General features: G+C 46.9%; 1 protein-coding gene across 3 annotated transcripts in view; it reads left to right on the forward strand.

Moving 5' to 3' along the window:
• The window catches only part of LOC128696502 (progestin and adipoQ receptor family member 4), a 330923-nt gene that overhangs the window by 166585 nt on the left and 137077 nt on the right, over nucleotides 1-27261 (forward strand). For all 3 annotated transcript variants that reach the window (XM_053787773.2, XM_070094743.1, XM_070094744.1), the window contains exon 2: nucleotides 17198-17416. In XM_053787773.2, the coding sequence (XP_053643748.2) occupies nucleotides 17198-17416 (219 nt within the window). The remainder of the gene's footprint in view (nucleotides 1-17197; nucleotides 17417-27261) is intronic.

Genomic DNA, 27261 nt, shown 5'->3' on the forward strand with positions numbered 1-27261 from the left:
AGGCACTATTCTTCAATCAAGACAGCGGATACCGGGTTAAATCTCTGACACAAGCCAGGGAACTTTCGGGTCAGCTACAAAAACCCAGGTACGTCTAATAAACCATGATACTGGTTAGGTTGGCTGTGCAGCGGATAGCTAGTACTTGCCTTATTTGGCGGTACCATATTAACCCGTAATGGGCGGGCCACCGAGCCCAAAAAATGTAAGTAAAGAAGGCACCATTCAGTATTCAGTTACTGAATGTTTATTGCCATAAAGAGAAGATGTAGAGTACCTCTCCATTACAACTCGTACCAATCACAGAACGCTAGTACGTGTTAATCAGCTGAAATCAGACGAGGAACTGACTATAGTAGAATTTTAGTTACAAAGCAAACTAGACTAGAGCCTGACCCCCCTCCCTCAGTTGACATTTACAAGCGGCAGTTATTCTCCAAGTGGGTGGGGCCCCATGCACCCACACTGGCAATAAGATAAGAGCTTTCAGCAGATTAATGATGGAATACAGGATGTGTGGTTGCTAGTGATGCACGCTGAATAACATACTCGGCGTATGCCATAATTAGTGAAGCAAGTGTGACCTGGTGGTGTAGCCAGCGTGACCTGGTGGTGTAGCCAGCGTGACCTGGTGGTGTAGCCAGCGTGACCTGGTGTTGTAGCCAGCGTGGCCTGGTGTTGTAGCCAGCGTGGCCTGGTGTTGTAGCCAGCGTGGCCTGGTGTTGTAGCCAGCGTGGCCTGGTGTTGTAGCCAGCGTGGCCTGGTGTTGTAGCCAGCGTGGCCTGGTGTTGTAGCCAGCGTGGCCTGGTGTTGTAGCCAGCGTGGCCTGGTGGTGTAGCCAGCGTGACCTGGTGGTGTAGCCAGCGTGACCTGGTGTAACCAGCGTGGCCTGGTGTTGTAGCCAGCGTGACCTGGTGTTGTAACAAGCATAGTTGGGTGTAGTAGTCATGGCTGGTGTTGTAGTAGTCATGGCTGGTGTTGTAGCAGTCATGGCTGGTGTTGTAGCAGTCGTGGCTGGTGTTGTAGCAGTCGTGGCTGGTGTTGTAGCAGTCGTGGCTGGTGTTGTAGCAGTCGTGGCTGGTGTTGTAGCAGTCGTGGCTGGTATTGTAGTAGTAGTGGCTGGTGTTGTAGCAGTCGTGGCTGGTGTTGTAGCAGTCGTGGCTGGTGTTGTAGCAGTCGTGACTGGTGTGGCTGGTGTCATGACTGGTGTGGCTGGTGTCATGACTGGTGTGCCTGGTGTCATGACTGGTGTGCCTGGTGTCATGACTGGTGTGGCTGGTGTCATGACTGGTGTGGGTGGTGTCGTGACTGGTGTGGGTGGTGTCGTGACTGGTGTGGGTGGTGTCATGACTGGTGTGGGTGGTTTCATGACTGGTGTGGGTGGTGTCATGACTGGTGTGGGTGGTGTCATGACTGGTGTGGGTGGTGTCATGACTGGTGTGGGTGGTGTCATGACTGGTGTGGGTGGTGTCATGACTGGTGTGGGTGGTGTCGTGACTGGTGTGGGTGGTGTCATGACTGGTGTGGGTGGTGTCATGACTGGTGTGGCTGGTGTCATGACTGGTGTGGCTGGTGTCATGACTGGTGTGGCTGGTGTCGTGCCTTAACTGTTCCATAAAGTTTATTGTCTTTTTGAGTACCACAATTTAAGGTCATTCAGGGCCACATAAGTACTGCTGCTGCTGCTGCTGCTGCTGCTGCTGCTGCTGCTATTGACCGTACTGCTGCTGACACTGCTACTGTAGTTGCTACTGTTGTTGACACTGCTGCTGACACTGTTGCTGCTACTGCAGTTGCTACTGTAGTTGCTGCTCTTGTTGACACTGCTGACACTGTTGCTACTGCAATTGCTACTGTAGTTGCTGCTCTTGTTGATACTGCTGACCCTGCAATTGCTACTGCTGTTGACACTGCTGCTGACACTACTGCTGCTACTGCAGTTGCTTCTGCTGCTGACACTGCTGCTGCTGCTACTGCTGTTGACACTGCAACTGGGAATACTGTTGCTGCTATGTTGACGTTGCTGCTGCTTACTGACACTGCTGTTGCTTACATCACCACCACATAATCAGGAGTTAACTTGAATTTACCAGCCAGGAGTCTGTTGGTAATTTTCCTTGTATGTGAACTGAAGGTATTTAAAGTGTTAGTCCCTTTTTTCGCGTTTTCTCTTAATGTATTCATTGTACAACTGGTTTTCACTGAAGGTATTTTGCACTGTCTGCCGCGCCTCTTGCTTTCGTAGGGAGTGATTTTAGTGTGCAGCTTTAGACCCAGTCTATAATTTTGTAGTCGTACATTTTGATGCATTTTTCTCGCCTACGTTCCAAGGAGTACACTTTGATTTGCGATTTCGCCTGACTTCAGCATTCTTCCCGTATAGACAGTGAAATCTATGATCTTTTCTTAATTCATGGTATAACTTAACAAATCTTTGAGGACAGTTGTGTAAACACATCCTGACCTTATTGGGTTATCCTGGGTTACTAATCCTCAGGGTTAATAATCCGAACGAATTCTTATCTCTTAAAATGAACAGTGAAATTAACGTTCTCGATGTATTGTGAGTAGCTTTCTTGATGTGTGGTGACCTTGATGTATGGTGAGTGGCCTTGATGTATGGTGAGTAGCCTTGATGTGTGGTGAGTGGCCTGGATGTGTGGTGAGTGGCCTGGATGTGTGGTGAGTAGCCTTCTTGATGTGTGGTGAGTGGCCTGGATGTGTGGTGAGTAGCCTTCTTGATGTGTGGTGAGTAGCCTTCTTGATGTGTGGTGAGTGGCCTTGATGTGTGGTGAGTAGCCTTCTTGATGTGTGGTGAGTAGTCTTGATGTGTGGTGAGTAGCCTTCTTGATGTGTGGTGAGTAGCCTTCTTGATGTGTGGTGAGTAGCCTTTTTGATGTGTGGTGAGTGGCCTTGATGTGTGGTGAGTAGCCTTCTTGATGTGTGGTGAGTAGTCTTGATGTGTGGTGAGTAGCCTTCTTGATGTGTGGTGAGCGGCCTTGATGTGTGGTGAGTGGCCTTGATGTGTGGTGAGTAGCCTTCTTGTGTGGTGAGTGGCCTTGATGTGTGGTGAGTAGTCTTGATGTGTGGTGAGTAGCCTTCTTGATATGTGGTGAGTAGTCTTGATGTGTGGTGAGTGGCCTTGATGTGTGGTGAGTAGCCTTTTTGATGTGTGGCGAGTAGCCTTCTTGATGTATGGTGATTAGCCTTCTTGATGTGTGGCGAGTAGCCTTCTTGATGTGTGGCGAGTAGCCTTCTTGATGTGTGGCGAGTAGCCTTTTTGATGTGTGGCGAGTAGCCTTTTTGATGTGTGGCGAGTAGCCTTTTTGATGTATGGTGAGTAGCCTTCTTGATGTATGGTGAGTAGCCTTCTTGATGTATGGTGAGTGGCCTTGATGTGTGGTGAGTAGCCTTTTTGATGTGTGGTGAGTAGCCTTTTTGATGTGTGGCGAGTAGCCTTCTTGATGTGTGGTGAGTAGCCTTCTTGATGTGTGGTGAGTAGCCTTCTTGATGTATGGTGAGTAGCCTTTGATGTGTGGTGAGTAGCCTTTTTGATGTGTGATGAGTAGCCTTTTTGATGTGTGGTGAGTAGCCTTTTTGATGTGTGGCGAGTAGCCTTTTTGATGTGTGGTGAGTAGCCTTTTTGATGTGTGATGAGTAGCCTTTTTGATGTGTGGTGAGTAGCCTTTTTGATGTGTGGTGAGTAGCCTTTTTGATGTGTGGCGAATAGCCTTTTTGATGTGTGGTGAGTAGCCTTTTTGATGTGTGGTGAGTAGCCTTCTTGATGTATGGTGAGTGGCCTTGATGTATGGCGAGTAGCCTTTTTGATGTGTGGCGAGTAGCCTTTTTGATGTGTGGCGAGTAGCCTTTTTGATGTGTGGCGAGTAGCCTGGATGTGTGGTGAGTAGCCTTTTTGATGTGTGGTGAGTAGCCTGGATGTGTGGTGAGTAGCCTTTTTGATGTGTGGCGAGTAGCCTTTTTGATGTGTGGTGAGTAGCCTTTTTGATGTGTGGTGAGTAGCCTTTTTGATGTGGTGAGTAGCCTTTTTGATGTGTGGCGAGTAGCCTTTTTGATGTGTGGCGAGTAGCCTGGATGTGTGGTGAGTAGCCTGGATGTGTGGTGAGTAGCCTTTTTGATGTGTGGTGAGTAGCCTTTTTGATGTGTGGTGAGTAGCCTGGATGTGTGGTGAGTAGCCTGGATGTGTGGTGAGTAGCCTTTTTGATGTGTGGTGAGTAGCCTTTTTGATGTGTGGTGAGTAGCCTGGATGTGTGGTGAGTAGCCTGGATGTGTGGTGAGTAGCCTTTTTGATGTGTGGTGAGTAGCCTTTTTGATGTGTGGTGAGTAGCCTGGATGTGTGGTGAGTAGCCTTTTTGATGTGTGGTGAGTAGCCTTTTTGATGTGTCCCGTTCGGTGCCTTGAATATTTCTGAAGCAGTGTTGCCAACGTTAATGAGTAAACCACAGTAGTAACATGTCTGCAAGAAGACCTGAGACATTTCTCTTGTAACTTAGCCATACCTTTGATATACCTTTGAAGAATTTAGAGAGCTTATCTACTCTCTGAGCCCGGCCATGGGCCAGGCTCGTCTGTTGCTTGCCTGGTCAACCAGGCTGTTGCTGCTGGAGGTTCGCTGCCCCACATATCCATCACAGCCTTGTTGATCTGGCATCTGGTAAAGATACTTGTCCAGTTTCCTCTTGAAGGCTTCTACACTTGTTCCAGCCATGTTTCTGATATCTTCTAGTAAGACGTTGAATAGTCTGGGACCCCGGATGTTGATACAGTTGAGACAGTTATAATGTGGTGTAACTGGAGAACACACATGGCATGCAACTCTGGCATGTGCAGCTCGTTTCTAAAACCCGAGTACTTAGAATAACGGACAGTTGTGTGGTGTCGTAAAATCGATACGAAATTAAGCACCTGTAGAACCTTCCCACCAGAGTCTATATACTCACGGTATCTATAGATAAAACATTCACTTCTGTAATGAATTTATTGCTGTATAACACGTTAGCCAGACTCCCACACTGACGGTATGCAACATACTCGAGCAGTAATTCTGTATCTTGTTAAGAAACAGCAATTCCCTCGCTTTGTATATGATAATATATTTGCATGTACATTATTGTATATATTAAGACTGAAAATAGTGGTATACAAAGACAGGAGGTAATGATCCACTTGCTTGTATATATATCCATGTCTTTGAGTAGGTCAGTATCGAACGTGGCATGTTTATTCTGGCATTGTCATGGCTTCTGCTGTCATGGCATCTGTTGCCCTACCTTCTGTTGTCCTGGCTTATGTTGTAAGGCCATTGTTTTGCAATGTCTTCCTTTGCCTTCTGTTTTCCTGCCTTCTGTTGTCCGACTTTCTATTTTCATGCTTTTAAGTCTGTGCTCACTGTTACGCAGCCTTCTGTTGCCCTACTTTCTGTTACCTCGTTTTATTTTGCAGTAACTTCTGCTGCCCTGCCTTTTGTAGTGCTTTCTGTTGTCCTGATTTTTATTGTCCTGACTGTAGCCCGGACTGGTAGGTTCGTCAGAGCGGACAGCAGGATTAACAAAGGTTTAGGGGGGACAGGGAATTACAAGGGATAAGACTCAGCATTTGCCTAACAAACTGGACGATAAACTTGCGTAAACACGAAGAATTAAGAGACAATGCTGACATTTAACGATTGTTTGGAGGAAAAAAATAGGAATAACAATAATGACTTGTGTTGAGCAGATGTGAGTGTGGTGTGCAGGGGAACAACAACAGTGTTTAAGGTTTTCCAGTTCACGAAACTCTTGCTTTTGTTTATTTTTATTCTTGCATGCCATGTGTGACGTTGGTAGCGGAGGCTCAGTAATGTGCAGTGGTTCTTTGTTCACTGTCACAGCGTTTGGTTCGCATGCAAGCTACCCTGGTTTGATCCCCGGGCGAAGCGAGACCTGTGAACAAGTCTTACATCTGCTCCTGTTCACCTAGCAGTAAATATCTGGGTGTTAGTCAACTGTTGTGGGTCGCATTCTGGGGAGGGAGCTAAGGGCACCAGTGGAAATAAGCCATACTGCTTGGTTTGGGGGCTGTTGATCTGAATAAAAATGTCCTTTGCAGTATTCCTAACATAGAAGCAGGATGTTTGATCTGCCTTATCATGACATCCGCCTCAGGTTGTGACACTTGACGGATTGAAGATTGAGACTTACGCAAAATATGGGAATCTTTATTGAAGAAACGTTTTGCCACACAGTGGCGTCATCAGTCCAATACAAAGCAGAAAGGTGTAAGGAGAGGAGGAGTTTGAGGTAATCAGTCCCTCAGCCTGGAGTCGATGTGTTCAGTCCATCAGTCCACTTAGACTAGTGGATGGTTCCACTATGACCCCGCCTCCTCCTGCTTCGCCTCACCTGACAACAGTATATAAGCCACTTCTACGGCCCTATGCTATACTTTCTACAAGATTGATGGATTGAACACATCAACTCCAGGCTGAGGGACTGATTACCTCAAACTGCTCCTCTCCTTACACCTTTCTGCTCTGTATTGGACTGATGAAGCCTCTGTGTGGCGAAACGTTTCTTCAACAAAGATTCCCATATGTTCCATAAGTGCCTCAATCTTCAGTTTTAAATCATTTATCGCACTTGGCGGAGCTCGCTGTTCTAACATAAGAACATAAGAAAGGGGGAACCCTGCACTAGGCCTGTTGGCCACTACTAGGCAAGTCTTCTACAAATTCATCCCCCTAATACAATTATTTGCCCAACCCACCTTCAACGCTACCCAAGCAATAAGCTTTGATAAATCTATTTACTCGTGTGCAAGTCCCACTCAAATCCAACCTGTCTCACTCGTGTATTTATCCAACCTAAATTTGAAACTACCCGAGGTTTTTGCCTCAGTAACCCTACTAGGCAGACTGTTTCAGTCATCAACTACCCTATTTCCAAACCAGTATTTTCCTATATCCTTTCTAAATCTAAACTTATCTAATTTGAATCCATTATTGCGGGTTCTCTCTCGGAGAGACATCGTCAAGACCCCATTTATATCCCCTTTGTTAATACCCATCTTCCACTTAGACACTTCGATCATGTCTCCTCTCATTCTTCGTCTTATAAGTGAATGTAATTTAAGTGACTTCAATCTTTCTTAATTCGGAAGATTTCTAATGCTATGTATTAATTTTGTCATTCTACGCTGAATGTTTTCAAACGAATTTATATCCACTCTGTAATATGGAGACCAGAACTGAGCTGCGTAATTTAGGCGAGGCCTTACTAATGGTATTTAAAGCTGTCGTATAACCACTGGACTTCTGTTGCTTACACCTCTTAATATAAATCCCAGTAATCTATTTGCCTTATTACATACGCTTAGGCATTGCTGTCTTGGTTTAAGGTTGCTGCTTACCATAACTCCGAAGTCATTTTCGCGTTCTGTACACCTAAGTTCTACATTATCATGAACTTTCCGGAGCTCCAGCTGTTTTGTATTTATCTACGTTGAATTGCATCTCCCACTTTTCTGATCACGAATTGAGTTTGTCTAAATCCTCCTGAGGTTCCGTGACATGTACATATGAATCAATTATCCTGTCTATCTTACCTCTGATATACCTTTGAAGACTTTCGAGAGTTTTACTACTCTCGGAGCCCGGCCATGAGCCAGGCTCGTCTGGTGCTTGCCTGGTGAACCAGGCTGTTGCTGCTGGAGGCCTACTGCCCCACATATCCATCACAGCCTGGTTAATTTAGCACCTGGTGAAGATACTTGTCCAGTTTCGGCGTGAAAGCTTCTACACTTGTTCCAGCCGTGTTTCTGATATCTTCTGTAAAATGTTGAATAGTCTGGGACCCCAAATGTTGATGCAGTGTTCCCTTATTGTCCCCACCGCACCCCAGCTCCCCACTGGATTTATTTTGCACTTCCTTCCATATCTTTCACTCCAGTATGTTGTTATGGCAGTGTGCAGCTTTGGGATGAGGCCCTTGAGTACTTTCCGGGTATATATTTTCATGTATCTTTCTCTCCTCCGCTCCAATGAGTACATGTTCAAGACTTGAAGGCGTTCCCAGCAATTTAGGTGCTTTACTGGCTCAGTGTTAGCCGTAAACGATCTCTGTATTTGTTCCAGCTATGATGTACTCCTGCTTTGAACAGGGCCGTCAGTACTGAGCAGTATTCTCAATGAGGGAGCACTAGCAATGTGCGTGTTTTCGTGTATCGTGTTGTGTAGCGTGCTGTGTTGTGTAGCGTGCTGTGTTGTGTAGCATGCTGTGTTGTGTAGCGTGCTGTGTTGTGTAGCGTGCTGTGTTGTGTAGCGTGCTGTGTTGTGTTCATGTCCTGTGTTTTTTGCCTTTTATTTAACTGAAGAGTGTTCAGGGGGTCAATGCCCTCGCGGCCCGCTCCCAGACCTTGCCTCCCAGTGGATGGTGTGATCAACTAGGCTGTGATGAATGGTTTGAAAAACCGACAAGTTGAAGATTGAGACACTTATGCAGCATATGGGAATCTTTATTCAGGAAACGTTTCGCCACACAGTGGCTTCATCAGTCCAATACAAAGAGGTTGAGGGACTGATTACCTCATACTCCTCTCCTTACGCCTTCCTCTTTGTATTGTACTGATGAAGCCACTGTGTGGCGAAACGTTTCCTGAATAAAGATTCCCATATGCTGCATAAGTGTCTCAATCATCAACTAGGCTGTTAGTACTAGTCGCTCGAAATCCAACGTTTGCATCAGAGTTAGGGGTCTGTTGGTAATCGCCCTTACATATGAAGGGAGGGCATTAAAGCCCTGGTCTCTTCACACTTATTGAGTTTTCTCAGTGTATTCATTGCACCCCTGCTTTTCATTGAGAATATTTTGCAACATCTGCCAAACCTCTTGCTTGCCTAGGGAATGATTTGTGTGTGCAGGTAGAAACAATCCTCTTGTATTTTCTAGGTATAGATTTTAATGCATATTTTTTGCCTATGTTCCAAGGAGTACAGATTAAAGGACATCAAAGGTTTCCAGTAATTTATATACATGACTGATTTTGTGCCAACAGTGAGGGTTCTCTGCACATTATCCTGGTCAACAGTTTCTCCTGCCTTGAACGGAGCTGGTAGAATACAGCAGACTCCAACCTAGAGAGAAAAAGTGACTTGAAGAGTATCATCATTGGCTTGGCATCCCTTGTTTTATAGGTTCCAGTTATCCAGCATGTCATTTTCCTTGCGGTTGTGATAGTAACACTTGTGAGCCTTCAAGGTTAAGTCTTCTGCCATAACCACTCCCAGATCTCACATTAGTCTTACGCTATATTGAGTGGTTAATTTTTTTATATACCGTTATAATCTTTATTGCTTCAGTCTCTCCATACCGAAGTAGTTGAAACTTGTCCTTGTTGAACATTATATTATCAGTGGCTCACTGGAGGTTTGATATGATCAACGGATGCCACCCTCATTCAGATTCTAGTATCGTCTGCAAGGGATAATACGGTGCTGTGATTTGTGTCTGTGTGTCATCTTAGAATGAGAAACAGAACAGAGCCAATATAGCTCCTCACTACGGCAGCCTCCGATTTCACTTTCATTATTACACTTTGGGTTCTGTTCATTGGAAAATTAAATATACCTCTCCCCACTTTTCATTTATTATCTCTATACGCTTTTTTTTTACAGTTACACCAATACCATACATGTCAACGGCTTTTTGCAAAATTTGTTCACATTACATACGCATTTAGCTTATCTTACACTGCATCCAAGACCATGTCTTAATGGTCAAGCAGTTGCCAGAGGCAGGAGCGACCTGCTCTAAACCCATGTGGCCCTGGGTTGTGCAGTTGTTGAGATTCCATGTGATTAGCTATCATGTGCGTGTGTGGTTTATTGATTCCGTGTTTGGTTTAGGGACGGCGACTCTGATGGCCTTGTGGAGGGAAGGTGTCTGTGGTATATGGTGGAGGGAAGGTGGCTCTGATGGCATTCTGGAGAGAAGGTGACTGTAGCATGTGGTGGAGGGAAGGTGACTGGTGTGTGGTGAAGGGAAGGTGAGTGTGGTGTCTGGTGGAGGGAAGGTGAATGTGATGTCTGGTGGAGGAGGGTGAGTGTGGTGCCTGGTGGAGGGAAGGTGAGTGCGATGTCTGGTGGAGGGAAGGTGAGTATGGTGCCTGGTGGAGGGAAGGTGAGTGTGAGGTCTGGTGGAGGGAAGGTGAGTGTGGTGCCTGATGGAGGGAAGGTGAGTGTGGCGTGTGGTGGAGGGAAGGTGAGTGTGGCGTGTGGTGGAGGGAAGGTGAGTGTGGCGTGTGGTGGAGGGAAGGTGAGTGTGGTGCCTGGTGGAGGGAAGGTGAGTGTGGCGTCTGGTGGAGGGAAGGTGAGTGTGGCGTCTGGTGGAGGGAAGGTGAGTGTGATGTCTGGTGGAGGGAAGGTGAGTGTGATGTCTGGTGGAGGGAAGGTGAGTGTGATGTCTGGTGGAGGGAAGGTGAGTGTGATGTCTGGTGGATGGAAGGTGAGTGTGATGTCTGGTGGAGGGAAGGTGGGTGTGACGTCTGGTGGAGGGACGGTGAGTGTGGTATCTGGTGGAGGGAAGGTGAGTGTGGTGTCTGGTGGAGGGAAGGTGAGTGTGGTGTCTGGTGGAGGGAAGGTGAGTGTGTTGTCTGGTTGAGGGAAGGTGAGTGTGCTGTCTGGTGGAGGGAAGGTGAGTGTGGTGTCTGGTGGAGGGAAGGTGAGTGTGGTGTGTGGTGGAGGGAAGGTGAGTGTGGTGTGTGGTGGAGGGAAGGTGAGTGTGGTGTGTGGTGGAGGGAAGGTGAGTGTGGTGTCTGGTGGAGGGAAGGTGAGTGTGGTGTCTGGTGGAGGGAAGGTGAGTGTGGTGTCTGGTGGAGGGAAGGTGAGTGTGGTGTCTGGTGGAGGGAAGGTGAGTGTGGTGTGTGGTGGAGGGAAGGTGAGTGTGGTGTGTGGTGGAGGGAAGGTGAGTGTGGTGTGTGGTGGAGGGAAGGTGAGTGTGGTGTCTGGTGGAGGGAAGGTGAGTGTGGTGTCTGGTGGAGGGAAGGTGAGTGTGGTGTCTGGTGAAGGGAAGGTGAGTGTGGTGTCTGGTGGAGGGAAGGTGAGTGTGGTGTCTGGTGGAGGGAAGGTGAGTGTGGTGTCTGGTGGAGGGAAGGTGAGTGTGGTGTCTGGTGGAGGGAAGGTGAGTGTGGTGTGTGGTGGAGGGAAGGTGAGTGTGGTGTATGGTGGAGGGAAGGTGAGTGTGGTGTATGGTGGAGGGAAGGTGAGTGTGGTGTATGGTGGAGGGAAGGTGAGTGTGGTGTATGGTGGAGGGAAGGCGAGTGTGGTGTATGGTGGAGGGAAGGCGAGTGTGGTGTATGGTGTAGGGAAGGCGAATGTGGTGTCGGGTGGAGGGAAGGCGAGTGTGGTGTCGGGTGGAGGGAAGGCGAGTGTGGTGTCGGGTGGAGGGAAGGCGAGTGTGGTGTCTGGTGGAGGGAAGGCGAGTGTGGTGTCTGGTGGAGGGAAGGCGAGTGTGGTGTCTGGTGGAGGGAAGGCGAGTGTGGTGCCTGGTGGAGGGAAGGCGAGTGTGGCGTCTGGTGGAGGGAAGGCGAGTGTGGCGTCTGGTGGAGGGAAGGCGAGTGTGGCGCCTGGTGGAGGGAAGGCGAGTGTGGCGCCTGGTGGAGGGAAGGCGAGTGTGGTGCCTGGTGGAGGGAAGGCGAGTGTGGTGTATGGTGGAGGGAAGGCGAGTGTGGTGTATGGTGGAGGGAAGGCGAGTGTGGTGTCGGGTGGAGGGAAGGCGAGTGTGGTGTCGGGTGGAGGGAAGGCGAGTGTGGTGTCGGGTGGAGGGAAGGCGAGTGTGGTGTATGGTGGAGGGAAGGCGAGTGTGGTGTCTGGTGGAGGGAAGGCGAGTGTGGTGTCTGGTGGAGGGAAGGCGAGTGTGATGTCGGGTGGAGGGAAGGTGAGTGTGGTGGTGTAAGAAAAAAAAACCAGTTGTGGTTGCTTGGGAGGGACCACAGTTGTGGTTGCTTGGGAGGGACCACAGTTGTGGTTGCTTGGGAGGGACCACAGTTGTGGTTGCTTGGGAGGGACCACAGTTGTGGTTGCTTGGGAGGGACCACAGTTGTGGTTGCTTGGGAGGGACCACAGTTGTGGTTGCTTGGGAGGGACCACAGTTGTGGTTGCTTGGGAGGGACCACAGTTGTGGTTGCTTGGGAGGGACCACAGTTGTGGTTGCTTGGGAGGGACCACAGTTGTGGTTGCTTGGGAGGGACCACAGTTGTGGTTGCTTGGGAGGGACCACAGTTGTGGTTGCTTGGGAGGGACCACAGTTGTGGTTGCTTGGGAGGGACCACAGTTGTGGTTGCTTGGGAGGGACCACAGTTGTGGTTGCTTGGGAGGGACCACAGTTGTGGTTGCTTGGGAGGGACCACAGTTGTGGTTGCTTGGGAGGGACCACAGTTGTGGTTGCTTGGGAGGGACCACAGTTGTGGTTGCTTGGGAGGGACCACAGTTGTGGTTGCTTGGGAGGGACCACAGTTGTGGTTGCTTGGGAGGGACCACAGTTGTGGTTGCTTGGGAGGGACCACAGTTGTGGTTGCTTGGGAGGGACCACAGTTGTGGTTGCTTGGGAGGGACCACAGTTGTGGTTGCTTGGGAGGGACCACAGTTGTGGTTGCTTGGGAGGGACCACAGTTGTGGTTGCTTGGGAGGGACCACAGTTGTGGTTGCTTGGGAGGGACCACAGTTGTGGTTGCTTGGGAGGGACCACAGTTGTGGTTGCTTGGGAGGGACCACAGTTGTGGTTGCTTGGGAGGGACCACAGTTGTGGTTGCTTGGGAGGGACCACAGTTGTGGTTGCTTGGGAGGGACCACAGTTGTGGTTGCTTGGGAGGGACCACAGTTGTGGTTGCTTGGGAGGGACCACAGTTGTGGTTGCTTGGGAGGGGCCACAGTTGTGGTTGCTTGGGAGGGGCCACAGTTGTGGTTGCTTGGGAGGGGCCACAGTTGTGGTTGCTTGGGAGGGGCCACAGTTGTGGTTGCTTGGGAGGGGCCACAGTTGTGGTTGCTTGGGAGGGGCCACAGTTGTGGTTGCTTGGGAGGGGCCACAGTTGTGGTTGCTTGGGAGGGGCCACAGTTGTGGTTGCTTGGGAGGGGCCACAGTTGTGGTTGCTTGGGAGGGGCCACAGTTGTGGTTGCTTGGGAGGGGCCACAGTTGTGGTTGCTTGGGAGGGGCCACAGTTGTGGTTGCTTGGGAGGGGCCACAGTTGTGGTTGCTTGGGAGGGGCCACAGTTGTGGTTGCTTGGGAGGGGCCACAGTTGTGGTTGCTTGGGAGGGGCCACAGTTGTGGTTGCTTGGGAGGGACCACAGTTGTGGTTGCTTGGGAGGGACCACAGTTGTGGTTGCTTGGGAGGGACCACAGTTGTGGTTGCTTGGGAGGGACAGAAGTGTGTTAGTGTGAGGACTGTACACAGGATAGGATGGTTGCTCTCTACCAACTAATACCTGTTACATTTTTCACACTGGTGTGGCACGAGGATTGTACCTCCCAGGATGGTTTCTCTCTGCCAACCTTATACCTGATGTATGTGTTGCACACTCACATGACAGGTTAATACTATCTTACCTGGATGATGTTCCGGGGTCAACGCCCCCCGTAACCCGGTCCATGACCAGGCCTCGCGGTGGATCAGGGCCTGATCAACTAGACTGTTACCGCTGGATGTACGCAAAGCTATGTTATTGATACTCTTCAAATCACTTGTGCTCTCTCGGTAACTATACTGTTCAGTGTTGAGGGCTCCAGTGAAGGCAAGAGAAAGGTCATAGTTGGAACATTTAGAGATCGTTTACTGGCCGCGAAAATGTGAAAAAATATGCACACTGTGGGCCATTTCCTGAGTTTTTCGCGATCCAGGAAAGGTAGCCGGTAAAATGGCTCGCTGGAAATCAATTTCTGGTGCAATATTTCGGATCAAGCTTGCCAAAATTTGGGAAATCATCGACTTGTTTGATATGTTTTTGTTGACCGAATGGCGCATGACCACTTCTTTGGAAACTGGCTTCCAAGGGTTGACAACCGGACTTGGTTCATGTTTTTCTTCCGGACAGTGCAAAACACTGCACATTTTGGCCAGAGATAATTGCTTTAAATATATTACTATATTCAAGGGAAAGTGTTAAATCCGTAATAGTTTAGCGCTCTGCAGCGCCGTAAAAGCACATTGTTCAGGGAATATAACTATCATTATCATAAATGTAAATATATTGCACTTTTAACCTTATGATTCTCCAAACTGCGCACCTGAGCGGATAAACAACAGTCAGTCTGTTGCTGCGCATTAACTGTTAAGTTCACATATGCCTGGAGTATACCTGCGAGGTCACAGCTCACCGACTGTGAACCCCAGCATAGATACAGAAATCCACTAAATCACTTAAATGAGTTTCGATACTCTCTCACGCCGTCCTTGAATAGACGGTGGAGCACCCGTCAAGTTAGTGTTCTGGGAATTATGAGCCAGACCTCCACAAGCTCCCACGCAGCACAGCCGTATACTGGATTCGAAGCTGATCAGGCATTCCAATTCCGGCTCTTTTGTCGATACTGGCGATGAAAAGAGTTAAATGTTTTTATAGGAAAATACTAGTCACTAAGACACAAATTCAAGGTTCTGAGAGACCTGATGAGAAATAGCTCTCATTTTTAATATTCAGTTATTGAAGATTTAGGTAAGGCAAGGCAAGATAAGCATTCTGTCCCCTCTACACTCTGAGGTGAAGGAAAGTCGTAAACAGAACTTCACCCCCGCCCCTCCTAGACGAGGTAGAGAGGGGATAAGTGACGTGATAACCCCAGGGGTCACAAGGTTGTCGAGAGAAAAAGAGAGAGAGAGAGAGAGAGAGAGAGAGAGAGAGAGAGAGAGTGGGGGGATGGATGGAGGGAGGGAAGGAGAAAGAAAGAAAGAGGGAGTAAATAGGAATAACCAGTGGAATAAATTCCACATCTGATCAGCTTCAAAAATTTAAGTGGTGTATCTTACCTAAAAGAATTTGAATAAATGGTTTATAAAAGCGACAAGATTATATTTACTTACATGAAGTAGCGATTTACTGAAGTGTGTTGGTGTCATTTTGCCAATTTTAATATAGGAATAGTATAGTTTAACTGAAGTATTCTTCAAGGAGGGAGGAAGCCTTGATGCTGGTGAGGGGCTCTTTATCCAAGGAACTGGACCTTTCATCCCCTTCATTGGATCGAATCCGAATGCCCCCTTCCTCAGGCGCTGTAATCCCTACGGGTTTACCACATCCTTATAATTAAAGTTTGAAGTAGACGAAACGTTTCTTGGGTTTATGTTGTGTAGGTGCAAATTTTATTGGATTCTGTGCACTAACTGGAGGATGCATCATCTGATTGGCTTCAAAGATTTTTGTGCTGTCTTCCCTGTGGAAGCTGCTTCTTGATTACAGGTTGTGTAAGTTGTAATGTGTCAGTTTTATCAATCATATTGATATTCGAGAAATAAGCAGTGTGTGTTTCTTCTCGTCAGATATAAGACAGTGTTTGACTTTATTGGGTTATTTCTTGAGCTTTACAAATGTCATGTCGATCTACATACAGTTTCAGCTGCCTTCCTTGTAAATGTCTGAGTGTCATTGTCTTGTAAACAATCGAGTTCCTTCTGAAATATTTCACCTGAGTCATCCGGTAAAACTTCAGATAGGTTATGAAACATTGTAATCTCCTGTCCATATTATTGGAAATCATTTCTTGAAGTAACTCTGCTGGAGCTTCAGTGCTTCACTGTATCTGTCTACAAGGATCAGTACATTTCTTTCTCTGTTGGTTGAGAGTTTACAGTAGAGAAAGTGTGAAAAAATACCTTCATTGATGTAATTTACAAACATACTGATCATTCCATCACATGCTTTCACCTCAACATGTCAGACACCAGTTTTTCTTTTTCTTGCAACCATTGACTTGAAACCTTTAAATGCTCTATTGCATTACCCTAACCTTTTACTTTACATATTGTCGGTAATTCTACCAACATTACTACAACATTTTGATCGCTTTAGTGATTGTACAGTAATATTGTTTATTTTTTCTGTTGGGTTCAGAGAACAGCATTAAACTTCCTGGAGGTCCGCACGGGACTCGCAGGTCGCGGGTTGTTGATCTCTGATATAGATTGTTAGTTGCTGTAGCAGCACACACAGAGAGGTAAATAACTCGGTGTGTGTATATACTAAGAGTTGACTTTAATCCCCATTTTAGACATCAAATTATTCTTGCCTGTGTTTTAAACCCATTAACCAATTGGCAGCACACGTTCACACATTGCTTCCATACTTGTGCACATCATTCAGAACATGGATAAAACAAAATAAGGGTCACTTAAGAGATATCTCACTACGACACCATGTTTCCACAAGTCAGGCCTAGGCTCTCCTCCAGGAGAGCCTAGGCCTAACTCTTCTCTTCTCTTATCCACCCTTCAGATCCCGGGGCTCCTGTTTTCCTGATTTTGATGTTAATCGCTACACGAGGTTTTATCACTAATAAGGTATATGTAGGTGAAAAATTACTGTGTCCTTTGGTTACTCTCCACGCAAGCAATAAACTCGGCATACGGTGTAAAATACACCCAATGAAAAGAACAGGTGCCACGAATACACAAAGATAATACAGTAAGTGTAAGATACCCAAGACTTTTCAGCAGCCTCCAACGATACGTAAGGAGGATTACCAACAGACTCCTGACTGTCGTGAAGATGGAACTTGATAAGTTCTTGAAGTCAGTTCCTGATAGGCCGGGCTGCCAAGCCTGGTGAATCAGGCTTTGAGCCACCAGGAAGCCTGGCCTGGGACCAGACCGTGGAGTCGTTGAGCCCCCCCCCCCCAAAAAAAAAAAATCCTTGGGTAATCTTTTTTCAGTATCTAGGCGTTACTCTTTTATCTAATCTCTTCCAATGGTTTCCTCCAGGGTAATTCCTTCCCATGACATGTTTACTATAAGCTCCATCGAGGTAATATCTACCTTTGGTAGGTTGAGGGAGAAATTATGTCCAAAAAATAATACTTGCATTTCAAATGTTGAAGTGAAATTATTCCCGCAAAATAAACCTTTGTTTTGTCAGGTTTAGTTAGGGTAAGTAATGTTTCGTTGGTTATTGAGTTACTTTGTCAAGTTAGTGTAAATTAATACGGTGTTATTGTGTTGCAGGAGTGCCCATGCTGTACATCCTGGTGTGGTGGCGGACACTGCTACCCTGGGGTGATATCACTGTGCCGCTGCTGCCCTGGACCCACCTGGTCTCCACTGTCAGCCCCTGGGTAGGCTCCACCATCTACCACCTCTTCATGAACCACCGCTCAGGAGAGCTCTGCTACAAGTCTCTCCTCCACCTTGACATGTTTGGCATCTGGATCACTCAAAGCTTCGGTGAGTGTGCAGTAACATTACCTCGTCCAAGTGCCAGGCTGTAATGGCTATGTAAGACAGCGGGCAGCTAGAAGGAACAGCTTTGTTGGCAAATGTGAGGTAAAATGTATGCAGATGCGGGTATATCTTGCCTCCCAAGTTATGTTGGGAATGTAGTAATGAGATTTTTTATATATATATTATAAGTTGAAGATTAAGACACATGTGCAACAGTTGGGTATCTTTGTTGAAACGTTTCGCCAACATAGTAGGCTCCATGGAGATGAACTCTTCTCCAGGCCTTGCACTCACACACCTCTGGTGTGTGTAGCCTTGCACTCACACACCTCTGGTGTGTGTAGCCTTGCACTCACCTCTGGTGTGTGTAGCCTTGCACTCACACACCTCTGGTGTGTGTAGCCTTGCACTCACACACCTCTGGTGTGTGTAGCCTTGCACTCACCTCTGGTGTGTGTAGCCTTGCACTCACCTCTGGTGTGTGTAGCCTTGCACTCACCTCTGGTGTGTGTAGCCTTGCACTCACCTCTGGTGTGTGTAGCCTTGCACTCACCTCTGGTGTGTGTAGCCTTGCACTCACCTCTGGCACTCACACACCTCTGGTGTGTGTAGCCTTGCACTCACCTCTGGTGTGTGTAGCCTTGCACTCACCTCTGGTGTGTGTAGCCTTGCACTCACCTCTGGTGTGTGTAGCCTTGCACTCACCTCTGGTGTGTGTAGCCTTGCACTCACCTCTGGTGTGTGTAGCCTTGCACTCACCTCTGGTGTGTGTAGCCTTGCACTCACCTCTGGTGTGTGTAGCCTTGCACTCACCTCTGGTGTGTGTAGCCTTGCACTCACCTCTGGTGTGTGTAGCCTTGCACTCACCTCTGGTGTGTGTAGCCTTGCACTCACCTCTGGTGTGTGTAGCCTTGCACTCACCTCTGGTGTGTGTAGCCTTTCACTCACCTCTGGTGTGTGTAGCCTTGCACTCACCTCTGGTGTGTGTAGTCTTGCACTCACCTCTGGTGTGTGTAGCCTTGCACTCACACACACCTCTGGTGTGTGTAGCCTTGCACTCACACACACCTTTGGTGTGTGTAGCCTTGCACTCACATTCACCTCTGGTGTGTGTAGCCTTGCACTCAAAGTTCACTCACCATTTCTTTGGTTAGTTGATCACCGGAAAACAAGTCGTGTACCCTCACAAACAATAAAGAATACCCCAGCCACCCTCAAAATAAACAAGCTCCCTAATACACTTTGGGATAACGGTATAATTGCCAAACTACGAACATATATAAGTAACAAACTAATATGTTAATTTAAGCTAAGCAAAACTAACATGTCTTGATGTCAACCACATACATAATAACAAATGTGACACTACTCGTTTACACAGCTAATTTGGCTTTACCCAGTTATATGATCAATTAAGCCTGCAAATGTAAGTTTAATTAAACAAAACAAACATAAAACACGATCATAAATCGAGTCAGTAGTAATTCTGACAAACCTTGTTAAAACTTTTCTAAATTTTATGGTTTCATGAATAAGTCACAGCACCTTGGCTAGAACAATTCTCAAATAACCCACACGTTGGAGAGGAAAATTATCATGTTTCGGTTTGTTCTGGACCATTGTCAAGTCACAACTGAGAGAGGGAAAAATAGAGAAGACTAGATTGCAGGTAAGGAGGGGTAGGGGAAAGAATAGAATGGTGGTGGTAGTAGTATTGGTAGAACTAGTGGTAAACGTAATGATATTAATACATAAGAACAAAATAACAGAGGAGCACTGCAGGAGACCTACTGGCCCACACTGTGCACGACTACTGACAGAGTAATGAGAGTAAATTACTTCTCAGGGTGGAGATCAATGTACTTCAAATCTTAACACTAGTCTCCGAGGGAGACCAAGGAGCACTGCAGTAGGTCAACTGGCCCATGCTAGGAAAGAGACGAGCAAGATATGGAAAAGTCACAAAACAGAAAAAAAAAAAAAAATAAGTCAAGGCAGGAGAGGCGGCTCAAGTCAGCAGAGTGTGTTTGAGAATACGTATGTTGAGACAGTCAAGCGTCGACAGAATCAAGGCAGGACTCGTATATCTTAATATTTATATTAACTCATATAGCGCTGTGACTTTGTGGGTTTAGCTCTTATTATGTGTGTGTTGTGCCGAATAGGTAAAACTGGTCAGTTAGCAAGAACTCGTTTAAAATTAAGTCCTTTCTAAAATGTTCTCTTATACGCTTAAAGATATAGGTTTTTCATTTATATTAATGTAAAAATTAATAATTTGTACCAAAAGAACCTTAGAAAACTTACTTAACCTTATTATAACAAGCGCAGTTTAAGCCTAATCCAACTAAATACATTTTAGATAAGTTTACAGTAATTTAATAAACACAATGAAATATACTTTTTTTTGTTAGATTCAGAATGATTTTTGCGAAATTATTGCATACACAAATTTTACCTATTTTACCTGTTCGGCACGACACACACACACACACACACACACACACACACACACACACACACACACACAAGGGGTCAAAATTGGAAGTTGAAGACTCAGATGAGTCAAAGGGATGTTAGGAAGTATTTCTTCAGTCACAGAGTTGTCAGGCAGTGGAATAGCCTAGAAAGTGACGTAGTGGAGGCGGGAACCATAGATAGTTTTAAGACGAGGTTTGATCAGGCTCATGGAGCAGGGAGAGAGGACCTAGTAGCAATCAGTAAAGAGGCGGGGCCAGGAGCCATGAATCGACCCCTGCAACCACAAATAGGTGTGTGCACACACACACACAAACTAGGGACTGTTGCCACAGAGATTCAAATATACAAAGATCAAAGTGAGTGTGGAAGTGGGTGTTCAAGAATTACCAGCGTTTCGTTAAGTGAAATGTGGGGCACCATACAGTGAGAGTGAAAAAGTTAATAAGCAAAAGGAGAAAGGAAAAATAAAATACACAACAAGGGAAGGTGGCAGTAGTAGGCCTGCTGAAGCAGTGACGTCACAACAGTTGTATGCCATTATACATATAAAGTGTAACACTGAATGTGAAGTGTATTCTGTTGTAAGTGAAAAGTGAAATCACTTGAGGAATGCGGGATGCATGAGCATATATGGTTATAAACATCACGGGTGAAGGATTTACAAAATAGCTATAGAAGGCCTATGTACGATGACTATGTCATCAGCATCTGGCAACTTGCCATCACACAGCTGCCAGCGCAAGTATTGCTCACCTGTTGAGGTTGCATGTTGCAGGGTTCTGAGTTCTGGTCTTGCATCACTGTTAGATACTGGTCACTCCTGCAAGCTATTACAGAATTAGAGTAGAAATAGCATGGACGAGAGTGCAAGGAGTAAAGCGGTAGCGAGGGATAACGTCAGACACTTAAGCTGAGACAAGCTAAATTTTTACAACCTAGCTACTTTCTGTATTTTATAAGTAGAATAGATAAGTGTTAGAAGTACTTGGTAAGCTTTAGAATCACTGGTATTTACCGGTATTTATTAGCAGTATGAATACTTAGAAGTGGGGGCGCGCACACACACGCGCGCGCACACACACACATACACACACACACACACACACACATACACACACATACACACACACACACACACACACACACACACACACACACACACACACACACACACACACACACACACACACACACACACACACACACACACACACACACAGCGAGCAGGCTAGTCACGCCGTCGGTGCTCCGGGGATTTAAGTGTTTTTGAGGGCTACAAGTGTTCTGCAAGGGTTGCTAAGTGTGTCAGGGTAGTCAACAATCCTAGAAGTGTTTTTTTTTAATTGCCTGAGCCACACAAGTGTGGGGAGAGCCACAATTTTGAAAGTGATCTGGAAAATAAAAGCGTTGTGGCGCAGGCTAGTGTGAAGGCGGCGTTGCCAAGTGTCACCCAAGATTTTAATAAAGTGAAACAATAGTGTGACCAGTGAAAGAAATACAGTGAATAGGGTACATTATTAACGAGAAGAAATTGAGGTGGATCTAGCCAGGACGTACATCGAGCTGGATCTATCCAGGACGTCACATCGACCTGGACAATCTACACTGCTACAGCTGCAATACAAGTACTGTATCACCTATGAGTGGTTGTTTGGGTGTGGGGTCCAGGTTCCAATTTAACCGCCAAGCTGAATGTGAATGGTCTAACTCTCATAGCACGATAAAGAATAGGCACTCAAGTATTCAATAAGGTTTAGCAAATGGTAATCCATCGAACAAGGCGATTAAGTCACTATAAGCAGGTGATATAGGCAACACTGCAAGGGAGTCAGGTCACATAGGTTGTGGACACAAGGACAACTGAGAATCTACATTACACTCCAAGCACAAGCCACCTACTTTTCAGACACATAATAAACCCACACATAATTCGACACATAATTACACACACACACACACACACACACACACACACACACACACACACACACACACACACACACACCCACATACACACACACACACACATACACACACCCACATACACACACACACACACACACACACACACACACACACACACACACACACACACACACACACACACACACACACACACACACACACACACACGCACACACACACACTGTAAGTGCGGTAAATCCCAGGAGGTTGGTCAGGTCACAAGAAGGTGTGGGCAGCCAAGGACCACTGAGACTTACCTTAAACGCACAAGCCACCTACCTTTCAGTACATAATAAACCCACACATAATTCCACACACAATTACACACAAAATTACACACTCACACACACACACACACACACACACACACACACACACACACACACACACACACACACACACACACTCCCCCCTCACCACCGACATCTCACTACTTCCCCTGATCCATCACCTCCCTCGATCACCCTCCCCTCCCCCGTTCACCCCAAACCCTCCCCACCCCTCCCCACTCAGCTCCCAAATAGCCACAGTTCCTCCACTACTTCCCCCCCCCCACACTCTGACACACACACTACTAACCTAACATACAGAACTACATAGGTTTCCCACTCTGAGGCAATCAGGATAAAACAAAAATGGGTTGCCAGAGAGCAACAAGAAAAACCAAGGGACAGGAGGAGGAAAATGCAAAGGAAGATTGGGCAGCAGAGCTCATAAAAAGGGATCATGAATGGGAAAAGAAACTAGAAGAACTTAGCATGAGAATGGAAGAGAGGATAGATATGGAAAGCAGGAAGTGGGAGGTGCATGTCAAAACAGCAGAAGCTAGGATACAGAGTTTAGAAGAGGAACTGAAAAATCTGAAACAGCATAAAGAACTAAAGAACATTTTGGGATTGACATCAGAGACTGCTACCTCAGCCACAAATAAGGGGACTGTAGGGAAAGAAGGGGCACAACTGCATGGAGATGCTCTATCAGAGGAGACTGTAGCAAATGAAAGAGCTAAGCTTTATGTGGAGGCCCTAACAGACAACAACAGAGCCCAAGGAAAGCCGAGAAGGGAAAATGACAGGCCACTGAGCCCAAGTACATTAGCCAGTGAAACTGATGAAAGGAAAGCTGCAGTGGAGGAAACCAAATTAAATGAGGGGATACACAGGGATATGCAGTGGGAGAATGAAAGGGTGAGGTCAGTCTTTGTGTATGGGCTCCAGGAAGTCGAAGGGGAAACATATGAAGCAAGAAAACAAGGGGAAAAAAAAGCAATTGAAAGCATCATGAAAGCAATAGGAGAAGACGATATGACCCAGCTGGAAAATTTTCGGAGAATAGGGGGGTTTGTAAAAAAAAGAACCCGGCCAGTGAGAGTGACCTTCAAGGCAGAAGCGACTCGGACCAGGATACTGCAGGAGAAAGCACGATTAAGGGACATGACGGCATACAGGAGGGTGTATCTCGACCGCGACAGAACACAAGAAGAAAGGAAGAAACTGAGAGAGATGGTACAAAGGCGAAAGGAGGAAAGAGAGGGGATGGAGAAGACAGACAGGAGATCCCAGACCCAGGAAGAAGATCTAATACAGCCTCCCTCACAACTTTCTATAGAAGCCTCCCAACCAGGTCAACCCCAGTGCAACCAAACACTCTAAATCAAAACACCCATGCCACATCCAATGCCCCCACCCACTACATTACAAACTTCACCCCCACAGCAACAACCCATAGTTCCTTACCAGGTCTCCCACTTCCCCAACCCCAATATACTTCCCAGACCACAGTCTTAGAAAAGAAGTTGAAGGTGTGGTATACAAATGCAGATGGAATAACAAACAAGTATGAGGAGTGGCACGAAAGAATCAAAGAGACATCCCCAGACATAATAGCACTCACAGAAACAAAACTCACCAGAATAATAACAGATTCAATCTTTCCATCCGGATATCAAATCTTCAGGAAAGACAGAGGGAGGAGAGGGGGAGGAGGAGTTGCACTGCTCATTAAAAACCAGTGGGGTTTTGAGAAAATGGAAGGAATGGATGGCATGGGCGAAAGGGACTACTTAGTAGGAACAATCCAGTCTGAGGGACATAAGGTGATAATTGCAGTAATGTACAACCCACCACAGAACTGCAGGAGGCCAAGAGAAGAATACGATGAGAGCAACAGAGCAATGATCAACACACTAGCCGAGGTGGCCAGGAGAGCACACATGGGGGGAGCAAAGTTACTAGTTATGGGTGATTTCAATCACAAGGAGATTGACTGGGAAAACCTGGAGCCCCATGGGGGTCCCGAAACATGGAGAGCCAAGATGATGGATGTGGTACTGGAGAACCTCATGCATCAACATGTTAGAGACACTACCAGAGAGAGAGGAGAGGATGAACCAGCAAGGTTGGACCTTGTATTCACCATGAGTAGTTCGGACATCGAGGGTATCATGTATGAAAGGCCCCTGGGAGCTAGTGATCATGTGGTTCTGTGCTTCGACTACATAGTTGAGCTCCAAGTGGAGAGAGTAGCAGGAATAGGCTGGGAAAAACCAAACTACAAAAGGGGGAACTACTCAGGCATGAGGAACTTCCTTCAAGACATTCAGTGGGAGAGGGAACTGACAGGAAAACCAGTACAAGAAATGATGGACTATGTAGCAACAAAATGCAAGGAGGCAGAGGAGAGGTTTGTTCCCAAGGGAAACAGAAATAATGGGAAGAACAGAACGAGTCCTTGGTTCACCCAAAGGTGTAGGGAGGCAAAAACTAGGTGTAATAGAGAATGGAAAAGGTACAGAAGACAGAGAACTCAGGAAAATAAAGAAATCAGCCGAAGAGCTAGAAACGAATATGCACAGATAAGAAGGGAGGCTCAGAGACAATATGAAAATGACATAGCATCAAAAGTAAAGACTGACCCGAAGCTGTTGTACAGCCACATCAGGAGGAAAACAACAGTCAAGGACCAGGTAATCAGACTGAGGAAGGGTGATGGGGAATTCACAAGAAACGACCGAGAGGTATGTCAGGAGCTCAACACAAGATTTAAAGAGGTATTTACAGTGGAAACCAGTAGGACTCCAAGAAATCAGAACAGGGGGGCACACCAGCAAGTGCTGGATGAGGTACATATAACCAAGGAGGAGGTGAAGAAGCTGCTATGCGAACTTGACACCTCAAAGGCGGTGGGACCAGACAACATCTCTCCATGGGTCCTTAAAGAGGGAGCAGAGATATTGTGTGAGCCATTAACAAAGATCTTCAACACATCATTTGAAACTGGGCAACTCCCTGAGGTATGGAAAATGGCAAATGTAGTCCCAATTTTTAAAAAGGGAGACAGACATGAGGCACTAAACTACAGACCTGTATCTCTAACGTGTATAGTATGCAAGGTCATGGAGAAGATCATCAGGAGGAGAGTGGTGGGGCACCTGGAAAGAAACAAGTGTATAATTGACAACCAGCACGGTTTCAGGGAAGGAAAATCCTGTGTCACAAACCTACTAGAGTTTTATGACAAGGTGACAGAAGTAAGACAAGAGAGAGAGGGGTGGATCGACTGCGTATTTTTGGACTGCAAGAAGGCTTTCGACACAGTTCCTCACAAGAGGTTACTGCAAAAGCTAGAGGACCAGGCACACATAACAGGAAAGGCACTGCAATGGATCAGAGAATATCTGACAGGGAGGAAACAACGAGTCATGGTACGCGACGAGGTGTCAGAGTGGGCGCCTGTGACAAGCGGGGTTCCACAGGGGTCAGTCCTAGGACCTGTGCTGTTCTTGGTATACGTGAACGACATAACGGAAGGGATAGACTCAGAAGTGTCCTTGTTTGCAGACGATGTGAAGTTAATGAGAAGAATCGAATCGGACGAGGATCAGGCAGGACTACAAAGAGATCTGGACAGGCTACAAGCCTGGTCCAGCAACTGGCTCCTAGAATTTAACCCTGCCAAATGCAAAGTCATGAAGATTGGGGAAGGGCAAAGAAGACCGCAGACACAATATAGTTTAGATGGCCAAAGACTGCAAACCTCACTAAAGGAAAAAGATCTGGGGGTGAGTATAACACCGAGCATATCTCCTGAGGCGCACATCAATCAGATAACTGCTGCAGCATACGGGCGCCTGGCAAACCTACGGATAGCGTTCCGATACCTCAGTAAGGATTCGTTTAAGACTCTGTACACCATCTACGTCAGGCCCATACTGGAGTATGCAGCACCAGTTTGGAATCCACACCTAGTCAAGCACGTCAAGAAATTAGAGAAAGTGCAAAGGTTTGCAACAAGACTAGTCCCAGAGCTACGGGGATTGTCCTATGAAGAAAGGTTGAGGGAAATCGGCCTGACGACACTGGAGGCCAGGAGGGTCAGGGGAGACATGATAACGACATATAAAATACTGCGCGGAATAGACGAGGTGGACAAAGACGGGATGTTCCAGAGATGGGACACAGACACAAGAGGTCACAATTGGAAGTTGAAGACTCAGATGAATCAAAGGGATGTTAGGAAGTATTTCTTCAGTCATAGAGTAGTCAGGCCATGGAATAGCCTAGAAAGTGATGTGGTGGAGGCAGGAACCATACATAGTTTTAAGGCGAGGTATGATAGAGCTCATGGGGCAGGGAGAGAGAGGACCTAGTAGCAATCAGCGAAGAGGCGGGGCCAGGAGCTGTGACTCGACCCCTGCAACCACAAATAGGTGAGTACAAATAGGTGAGTACACAGGAACAAGCACTTGTAAAAGCTGTTTACACACACACACACATACACAGGATTTCACACCTTCCTGTGAACTGACCATCTAAACCCCTCACTCCTTCTCTCTCACTACCTGCCTCCCTCTCTACCTATCTCTCTTTACTTCTCTTGCTCTTTACCTACCTCTCTCTACCTGTCACTCTGCCTCTCTCTCTCTCTCCCCTCTCCCCCCTCTAACATCTCTCCCCTCTCCCTTTTCCCATCTCTCTCCCCTCCTCCCCTCTCTCTCCCCCTGTCCTCTCTCTCCCCTCTCTCTCTTCCATCTCCCCCCTCTTTCCCCTTCTCCCCCTCTCTTCCCCTCTCCCCCTCTCTTTGCCCTCTCTCTCTCTTCCCCCTTTTCCCTTCTCACTCTCCCCCTCTCTCCTTCTACCTTTCCCTTCTCTCTCTCCCCTCTCTCTCACACTCTCTCTCTCCCCCTTTTTCCTTCTCACTCTCCTTCTACCTTTCCCTTCTCTCTCTCTCTCCTTCTACCTTTCCCTTCTCTCTCTCTCTCTCTCCCCATTTTCCCTTCTCACTCTCCCCCTCTCCTACCCTTCCTTTCTCTCTCTTTCCCCTCCCCCTCTCTCTTAAAAAAATGGTGGGGGACTCACAGGAACCAGGGATCAAATGAGAATGGTTCTGGTAGGGAGGAGTGG

The sequence above is a fragment of the Cherax quadricarinatus genome, chromosome 47, assembly GCF_038502225.1.
Source record: "Cherax quadricarinatus isolate ZL_2023a chromosome 47, ASM3850222v1, whole genome shotgun sequence".
Classification (NCBI taxonomy): Eukaryota; Metazoa; Arthropoda; class Malacostraca; order Decapoda; family Parastacidae; genus Cherax; species Cherax quadricarinatus.